This window comes from Rhagoletis zephyria, unplaced genomic scaffold (genome assembly GCF_001687245.7).
Source record: "Rhagoletis zephyria isolate East Lansing unplaced genomic scaffold, Rhagoletis_zephyria_1.1 Rzeph_scaffold_04116, whole genome shotgun sequence".
Taxonomy (NCBI): domain Eukaryota; kingdom Metazoa; phylum Arthropoda; class Insecta; order Diptera; family Tephritidae; genus Rhagoletis; species Rhagoletis zephyria.
Genome location: NW_016161199.1, coordinates 7,453 through 17,369, shown reverse-complemented (window position 1 = coordinate 17,369; position 9,917 = coordinate 7,453). Strand labels below are relative to the sequence as shown.

The 9,917-nt window shown below is 34.9% G+C and overlaps 1 protein-coding gene across 2 annotated transcripts in view; it reads left to right on the top strand.

Annotated features, from left to right (window-relative positions):
- The first annotated feature begins 7,883 nt into the window (after nucleotides 1-7,883).
- The window catches only part of Lsd-1 (lipid storage droplet-1), an 8,758-nt gene continuing 6,724 nt past the window's right edge, over nucleotides 7,884-9,917 (top strand). The window contains exons 1-2 of one of the 2 annotated variants that reach the window (XM_017625585.1): nucleotides 7,884-8,103; nucleotides 9,546-9,841. In XM_017625585.1, the coding sequence (XP_017481074.1) occupies nucleotides 8,100-8,103; nucleotides 9,546-9,841 (300 nt within the window). In that variant the 5' untranslated portion in view covers nucleotides 7,884-8,099. Of the gene's footprint in view, nucleotides 8,104-9,405; nucleotides 9,425-9,545; nucleotides 9,842-9,917 lie in introns of those variants that run through there. The other variant, XM_017625586.1, reaches the window with a different exon arrangement.

Sequence of the window (9,917 nt, the reverse complement as noted above, 5' to 3'; positions counted from 1 at the left end):
GAAGTATGTGTGTAAAGTTCAGAGTAACGCATCCCCCATTATTGCATAAATCGAATGTTTGTCTTTTACATTTTTAATTTTAATGAATAGTTCACAAAGTTCTTATAATATTTTCTGTTTTTATTTAGATTATGTTTTTAAGAAGTAATATGGTAAATATGTAAATACATACATATGTTAGTATGTATGTATAGTTGTTCATTTGATAACACATATATATACATACATATTTAATCAAACTTATCAAAGGTCAACATGGACCGAAAGTGGGCACATTCGAGAAAAGTCAACCGACAACGAAAAACATACAAGTAATTCAAATTTTCATTTTCTTAGTAGTTAGTATACGACTGTTAAACGGCTCTATGAAATTTCGAATGCTCTTATCATTTAAGTGATGATAGATATTTTTAAAACGGCCAAATTTACATTTTTCATTTTTTTTTCGTGATTTCACTCCAAAAGGACAAGTTCGTCAAGTTCAACGGAAAAATTCATCAAAAAATTATTTCTAGAGTCATAAGAAGAAATAGGCCTTAAATTTCTCCAGCTGGGGAAATGGTTTTTAACCATGGTTTTTGTACGTTCCATTGTGTTGTAACTGGACCGGATATATTCCATCTACATAGTCCCGGAGACTTATACTTGAAATTAGATAAGGCCAAGAGATATTCCTGTCACTTACCTTTTGAAGCCTACAGGCTTCGGATGTAGCCTCTATACCTTCGCACGTTTCGCTTTCGTTATTGTTATCTTGTAGATGTTAAGTATCGATTACGACGTCGCGCTTGGCAGCTTTAAACGTTTTCCTTAATTCTAGACGAAGTTTACTTCGATCGGAGCACCCCCAGGGTGGTTTATATGCCTCCTTTATTTTCCTTTTGGGGCACGCCTTGACTAGTGCTGTCTGGCAAATCTCAACAAAAACACTAACGAATTGATCAAGTTCCTCCCGTGTTTCTGGCGTGTTGGATTTGCTCAGAAAGTAGACTCTTGCGTAAAAGTTTTCTGTAATACCCCCCATTAGTTCTTGTGGTATTTTGTAACCATTTAGAGACGGGGGCGAGTCCTCTATGCTAAATTCTATGAACCTGTGGCCCGAAAAAAATTACTCTTCAGGTCCTTCCACGCCGAGATCTGATCACTGAGCGTAATGTCAAGAACTTACCTGCTATGCTATTTGCCAAGAAAGATACGGCAGCTTAACTGCGAAATACCAAAATGAAATTTTTTTGTATGCAACTCTCAAATCTCCTCGCTGAACATACTTAGTGAAGTAATAAGTCGCCGGCATTTCCAGCAATTTAGTCAATTTAAAAGTCTTTATAGGGTCACATTTTGCGATACCGCTTCATAGGCATGACCGCATATCCATCTCTCTCTCTCTCTCTCTCTCTCATATAAGGCATATGAAGTGTGTGGTTGACTTGATGTGCAATTATAAACCATATGGGCTCGATACATAAATACTCGTATAAAATGTAATTCCTACCTATCCTATACCTATACCTAACTACAACACAACTCTAAACCTCGTCTCCCGCTCTCCTTCAGCTAACCACAGATAGATCCCTTAAAATGCTAAAGTTAGTATTATGTATTGTAATATCTGCAAAACATTTGTGACTAATTATATGAATATGAATAACTGATATTTCAAATATTTCACTGCATAAACGAGTGTTCTAGAACAAAATTAACAGTGTAGGTGTAGTATATGTCCGTATGTATGTATGTACATACCAGGGTTGTTGCGAATATTCGCATTCGCATTCGCAAATGCGAAACTTCCACATTAATTTTATTATTCGCATTCGCTTTCGCATTCGTAATAATCAATGCGGAGCTTTTGCGAATTCGAATGTTGTGCAAGTGCACCGATAAAACTTATATCTGCCAAACAAAATTACCATGATTGTAGCCAATATTTTTTGCCTGTGGAGATGCGACGTTAGGTCATGTTACCCAGTCGCCGCACATGGTTGTTATTGGTGTAAGAAAACTGGTGAAATATCTTATTTATCAACTTTGATAAAAGTATCTTTAATCATATTATTTCCTAAGCTATTTAACCGAGCTATCAACGGGGAGTCATAAAAGTTACCACTTCTGCTTGACTTTTGACGTACGTCAAAGAGAGCATAGCCTTTTTAACAATATTTTTTTTCTGGGCTTCAAATACCTACATTGGTATCTTTCTTTATTATGATTTTTTTGGACCAATCTTAAAAAAAACTACTAGACATAAAAGAAGAAAATGTGTACTATAATTTTAAATGAAATATATTCCTTTCAATCATTTCAAATGGGGAATTTATTTTTGGGAAACATTTCTAAAACACTAATTTTATTTACTTGTCGGCCGATATTTTTTATAAGCATATACATTGGATCCTTAGCAAAAAATTTCTGTGGCAAAACTGTCCCCCTACGTATCCCTTGTTTGATATTTAAAGTCAAAGAGTAAGCTCTTAAGAGTAAGTAATTTAAAAGCTTTAAAAGTGACCTTTAATTAGGTAAGATTTACGCAACTATCTGAGACCCTCATCATACGTGATTCGAATAATTCAAATTCATATAAAAAACTTGTTTTTGTTTATTTTAAAAAAAAATAACTATATTCTGATCCGATTCGGCTGGCAGCCACGAATTTGAAAACACAATTTTACTCAAAATTTTCATTCCTGCAAAACAATAATTTATTTTCTACATATATCTACCTATTTAGCTCGCTATAAGCACAAATTTCTCAAACCAGTCGCAGAAGGAAAGATTAAAAATTAATTACAAAAACTAAAGAACTCTTTTTAAAAGGAACAGTCCAGCGCCTTCGTCTTGGTCTGCAGGCTGTATCGGAGATAAACCCGCTAAATTTAAACGTAGAATACGTGGTATGGTTAAGAGCATATCCAAGTCAAAAACGAAAGCACAAACTAAGAAAATCGATAACAAAAGCGATAATAAAATCGATAACAAAATCGATAAAAATATCGATAACAAAATCGTTAACTAAATCGATTACAAAATCGATAAAAAATCGATTACAAAATCTATCATCGTCCTCAGTTATTGAAATATTGAAAATTTATGAATCAGTTACCGAGATACGAGGGGCGGCGCCACCAAAATGTTTAATAGTATAATTTTATGCTAAATGGTTATTGTAATTTTCGAATTTGAGTCAGTTAGCTTCAGTAGTTACTGATTTATCGCAATTTTCGCGTTTTTGTAAATTACCGTTATATGGGATATGGGCGTGGTTATTGCCCGGCTTCAAATATTTTCAACAGATTTCTTGGCTAGACTCTAGGCAAGCCTCGTACCGAGTTTGGGAAGGATTGATGAAGCGGGTGCTGAGATACAGCATCTCGTCATAAGTGCCCGATTTGCAAATAATTTCTAATAAAACTATTTTTTAACCAAAATTCGACTTCACGTTCTAATTTTCAAAAATTTGGATCCAATATTCATTGAAATATCGTAGTTTTTCCAGTTTTCGAAAATACCGTTATATGGGAAGTGGGCGTGGTTACAGTCCGAGTTCGCCCATTTTTGATACCAACCTACCTTGGCTAAAGGGAAATCTACATACCGAATTTCGTTGAGATATCTCAGTTTTTGCTCGAGTTATCGTGTGAACGGACGAACGGACGGACAGACAGACATGGCTTAATCGACTTCTCTTTTCATTCTGAGCATTTATTACAACCGTTGTTACAAACAACCGTTATGTGAACAAAGTTATAATACCCTTGTGCGCAAGTGCGCTCGGGTATAAAAAAAATCAACGCGTGGTCACTTGTTTGAGTCACTGTATGTATGGAAGTAAGTATGTATGTATACGCTTACATGCGTGCTTTAATTATATTAGAATACTTGCTCCACTCGTACTAATCAGTCTTGCTGGTAAATATTCAGATTCGTAACGAGGTTTGCAATAAGACCGTCTGGCTGATTAAATTGTATTTATTTATATGCGATGGACAAACAAAACTTACATTAGCAGACATTTAATGAAGTATGTGTGTAAAGTTCAGAGTAACGCATCCCCTATTATTGCATAAATCGAATGTTTGTCTTTTACATTTTTAATTTTAATGAATAGTTCACAAAGTTCTTATAATATTTTCTGTTTTTATTTAGATTATGTTTTTAAGAAGTAATATGGTAAATATGTAAATACATATGTTAGTATGTATGTATAGTATTTCATTTGATAACACTGGTACATATTTAATCAAACTTATCAAAGGTCAACATGGATCGAAAGTGGGCACATTCGAGAAAAGTCAACCGACAACGAAAAACATACAAGTAATTCAAATTTTCATTTTCTTAGTAGTTAGTATACGACTGTTAAACGGCTCTATGAAATTTCGAATGCTCTTATCTTTTAAGTGATGATAGATATTTTTAAAACGGCCAAATTTACATTTTTCAACTTAAATTAAATGAAAAAATTTTTGTTCGTGATTTCACTCGAAAAGGACAAGTTCGTCAAGTTCAACGGAAAAATTCGCCAAAAAATTATTTCTAGAGTCATAAGAAGAAATAGGCCTTAAATTTCTCCAGCTGGGGAAATGGTTTTAGCCATGATTTTTGTACGTTCCATTGTGTTGTAACTGGACCGGATATATTCCATCTACATAGTCCCGGTGACTTATACTTGAAATTAGATAAGGCCAAGAGATATTCCTGTCACTTACCTTTTGAAGCCTACAGGCTTCGGATGTAGCCTCTATACCTTCGCACGTTTCGCTTTCGTTATTGTTATCTTGTAGATGTTAAGTATCGATTACGACGTCGCGCTTGGCAGCTTTAAACGTTTTCCTAAATTCTAGACGAAGTTTATTTCGATCGAAGCACCCCCAGGATGGTTTATATGCCTCCTTTATTTTCCTTTTGGGGCACGCCTTGACTAGTGCTATCTGGCAAATCTCAACAAAAACACTAACGAATTGATCAAGTTCCTCCCGTGTTTCTGGCGTGTTAGATTTGCTCAAAAAGTAGACTCTTGCGTAAAAGTTTTCTGTAATACCCCCCATTAGTTCTTGTGGTATTTTGTAACCATTTAGAGACGGGGGCGAGTCCTCTATGCTAAATTCTATATCCCAACTCTTCAGGTCCTTCCACGCCGAGATCTGATCACTGAGCGTAATGTCAAGAACTTACCTAGCTATGCTATTTGCCAAGAAAGATATGGCAGCTTAACTGCGAAATGCCAAAATGAAATTTTTTTGTATGCAACTCTCATAATCTCCTCGCTGAGACATACTTAGTGAAGTAATAAGTCGCCGGCATTTCCAGCATTTAGTCAATTTAAAAGTCTTTATAAGGTCACATTTTGCGTGCCGCTTCATAGGCATGACCGCATATCCTCTCTCTCTCTCTCTCTCTCTCTCCCTCCCTGCTATATAAGGCATATGAAGTGTGTGGTTGACTTGATGTGCAATTATAAACCATATGGGCTCGATACATAAATACTCGTATAAAATGTAATTCCTACCTCATCCTATCTAACCTAACTAAACACAACTCTAAACCTCGTCTCCCGCTCTCCTTCAGCTAACCACAGATAGATCCCTTAAAGATGCTAAAGTTAGTATTATGTATTGTAATATCTGCAAAACATTTGTGGCTAATTACTATGATATGAATAACTGATATTTCAAATATTTCACTGCATAAACGAGTGTTCTGGAACAAAATTAACAGTGTAGGTGTAGTATATTCCGTATGTATGTATGTACATACCGAGGGTTGTTGCGAATATTCGATTCGCATTCGCAAATGCGAAACTTCCACATTAATTTTATTATTCGCTTTTCGATCGAATAATCAATGCGGAGCTTCTTGCGAATTCGAATGTTGTGCAAGTGCACCGATAAAACTTATATCTGCCAAACAAAATGTACCATGATTGTAGCCAATATTTTTTGCCTGTGGAGATGCGACGTTAGGTAACATGACCCAGTCGCCGCACATGGTTGTTATTGGTGTAAGAAAACTGGTGAAATATCTTATTTATCAACTTTGATAAAAGTATCTTTAATCATATTATTTCCTAAGCTATTTAACCGAGCTATCAACGGCGAGTCATAAAAGCTTACCACTTCTGCTTGACTTTTGACGTACGTCAAAGAGAGCATAGCCTTTTTAACAATATTTTTTTTCTGTGCTTCAAATACCTACATTGGTATCTTTCTTTATTATGATTTTTTTGAACCAATCTTAAAAAAAAAACTACTAGACATAAAAGAAGAAAATGTGTACTATAATTTTAAATGAAATATATTCCTTTCAATCATTTCAAATGGGGAATTTATTTTTGGAAAAACATTTCAAAAACACTAATTTTATTTACTTTTCGGCCGATATTTTTTATAAGCATATACATTGGATCCTTAGCAAAAAATTTCTGTGGCAAAACTGTCCCCCTACGTATCCCTTGTTTGATATTTAAAGTCAAAGAGTAAGCTCTTAAGAGTAAGTAATTTAAAAGCTTTAAAACGTGACCTTTAATAGGTAAGATTTACGCAACTATCTGAGACCCTCATCATCACGTGATTCGAATAATTCAAATTCATATAAAAAACTTGTTTTTGTTTAATTTTAAAAAAACAAAACTATATTCTCGATCCGATTCGGCTGGCAGCCACGATATTTGAAAACACAATTTTACTCAAAATTTTCATTCCTGCAAAACAATAATTTATTTTCTCATATATCTACCTATTTAGCTCGCTATAACACAAATTTCTCTTCAAGTCAAGTTTTCTCTTCGAAGTCTCTTCAAGTGAAGATGAAAGTTAAGAAGATTCATCTGACATTTTCAGCCCCGATGCAATTCTCATTAATACTAATAATAATAGATTGGGCGCTTACACATATGTTAGTGTTTGGCCGATTTGTGGCGTGCGCTTTGATGTTGTCACACAAAGCGGAGGGACCTACAGTTTTACGCCGACTCCGAACGGCGATTGTATTTTTATGAGAAGCTGTTTTTCATGGCAGAAATACACTCGGAGGTTTGCCATTGCCTGCCGAGGGACGACCGCTGTTAAGAAAAAACCTTTTTTTCTATATTTTTGCGATGTTGGTTTCACCAGGGTTTGAACCCAGGTGCTGCGGAGTGGAAGCGCTCACTGCTTACCACTACACCACAGCGGCCGAAGATGCAATTCTCATTACTTTTTATTAAATTGAAATTTTTGAATACAAGACTAAATAAAATAAACATTATTAAAAGTTATTAACTTTTCCATTTTTTATTTACCTAAACAACTTAATTTACTTACCAAATTGTTTCTTAAAAATACTTGACATCGCATTCGCAACCGCATCCGCGGATGTTAGCTGTTAAATATCCGCGGATGTCTAAAATTCCACATTCGCAACATCCCTAGTACATACATGTGCTATCATAACAGTAGTCAGAAATATAGGAAAATCATCAAAAATTAAAAAAGTAATAACTTATTACATAAATGCATATGTGCACATGATTTAGGCTTAAATAATTTATTTTTAGCTTATAATTAAGAAAAAAAAAAACCAAATCAGATGCCGGCAACCGGCGCGAATCAAATTGTACTTTGACTCTATGTCGTATAAGCGTGCTTAACAGGCGCACTGAGAATGCTTGAAGCAAGTCTTCATGCGATTACTAGTTACGATAGGATGCATTTTTATATACATATGCATACATACATATATAGCATATGTAAGTACACTTACGAATAGCACCCTCACTTGATAGTAATGGGCCGTCAAGCCATTGCGTTATCAGCTTCGCAATGTAGACGCCGTCGTTGTCAGGCATTAAAGGTCATTTTTTCATAGATTACTACAAAATTCCAGAGCTCAAAAGCAGAGTAGAAATTGGAAAATATTTTCCCAATTGAAAATATCAGCAGACCGCAAGTGCAGCGCAAAACAGTCGACGTTTAGCTTTCGTGAAGAAAGATTCAATTTAATTTTCGAGCGGGCGTAAAAATACGGGTACTAAGATTCAATTTTACGAGAAAATAATTAACTTTTCTAAAAACACGTCACAGATTATACATTGGAACTGAAAAACAAAAGCAGAAGTTTTCAAAATGGGTTAGTGTTGAGCAAATGGAAAATATAAAAATGTTTTTTTTTTTTTTTGTGGCAAAGCATATTTACTTAATCAAAAGAATATGATAGCAATGGTCACATAACGGTTGATTGCAATAGCCTAACGGAATCGGAATGAATTTACATTTATGAGCCGTGAAAGCAAAAGTGACCTAACACACAATTTTTTTATGTGTAAACATCTTAGCACTCGGTATGGGTAAAATTTTCGTTAATCAAGCNAAAAAAAAAATTAACTTCTTCTGGTGTAATCCAGCAGAAAATCTGTAATGGCTTCTTATATGTAAAAATGCACATTTCTTAACTAATTCCGGGCTATTTTACGATATTTTTGGGTTTACTTCACGACTAGGTTAAGACCTTATCGGGAATAGTACGGGACCATTTCGCAATCTGTCCAGGACTATTTCAAGACTATTTCGGGTCAGTTCAGCAACATTTTTGGCCTAGTTTATGACTGTTTGAGGGTAATTTTAAACTAGTTTTGAACCATTTCGAGACTATTTCGGGATAGTTCACGACTATATGGGAAGTAGTAAGGGACTGTTTCAAGACTTGTTTGAGGTTATTTCAGGACTGGTTCACGGTTTTTTTCTGAAAAATATTGGGACAAGTGCTGGTCATTTCTGGGTAGTTTGAAACTAGTCACGAAATATTCCTGAAATAGCCCTGAACTAATCCCAAAGTGGCTATGGAAAATTCGTCTACTGAATTCAACAAAATTAAATTAATATTTGATTTCTAAGCTAACCTATGTATTTGTGTATGTAACTGAATCGGCGAATGTTTTTTTTTTCAAGCCGTATCGGTTACCCACCAATACTCACGCCCTTTCTTGTATACTTAACTACTTAAAATAGTTTCAAATTTCATAAATTTTAAAATAGTTAAAAGCCACTTATTCCTTTTTTTAAGTACGTTACGTAGTTTTGTTCCGGCAACATATGTGCTCAAAATCAAAGAGAAGAGAAAAAAAGTACGGGAGCAAAAAAAGCATTTTTCTTGGAAAACGATAAACCAGTGATCGCTTGACTCTTTTCATTATTTAACCAAAAGAAAAAGTTCGAATAAAATCTTGCAGCTTCATTCTCTAAATAACTCTCCAAAAGTAGCTCTCATTTACTGGATTTTTTCCTATAACTGCTTGCAAGTTCGTATAAAAACCTATAAGTTCATAGCGTACTGCATCAGAGCTATTCTTTTTGGCCTCACCAAGTAAATTATTGAAAATTTTTGAAACAAAAAAAACAAATATTTGCTGTATAAATTGAGATAACTCAGCCCAATGGGGTGTGAGCCCAAGGTAGATAAATATTTCAAATGGCTAAATGCCATGGACAATAACCAAGCCCATTTCTAACATAACATTAATCCTCAAAAACTCAAAACAATTTATGGATTATTTTCAAAATTTCTTTCCAAAGCCAATGCACCGGGCAGTAAACTGCATCTAGAATCTCTGGACAGAATCGTTAGCATTCCATTGGTCGAGACCAGTTTCAAACGCATCGAAAATATCTACGGTAAAGTCAAACAAAATAATCGACTTTTTAATTGGTATTTTGAAACTGCCGAGATGACCATCAGTGCCGCCTACGAATCAGTACAGCCTGCAGTCAAACTTTTCGAAGCGCCTCTAAAGCATCTGGATGGCGTTATGTGCAAAAGTTTAGACTTGTTGGAGCAGCGTATACCATTGGTCTATCTGCCACCCGAAATGGTAAATATTTATTTTGAAAGTACATTCGAAAAAAAAAAATCGACTAACCACAATGATACACCCTCATGTCTTCCTC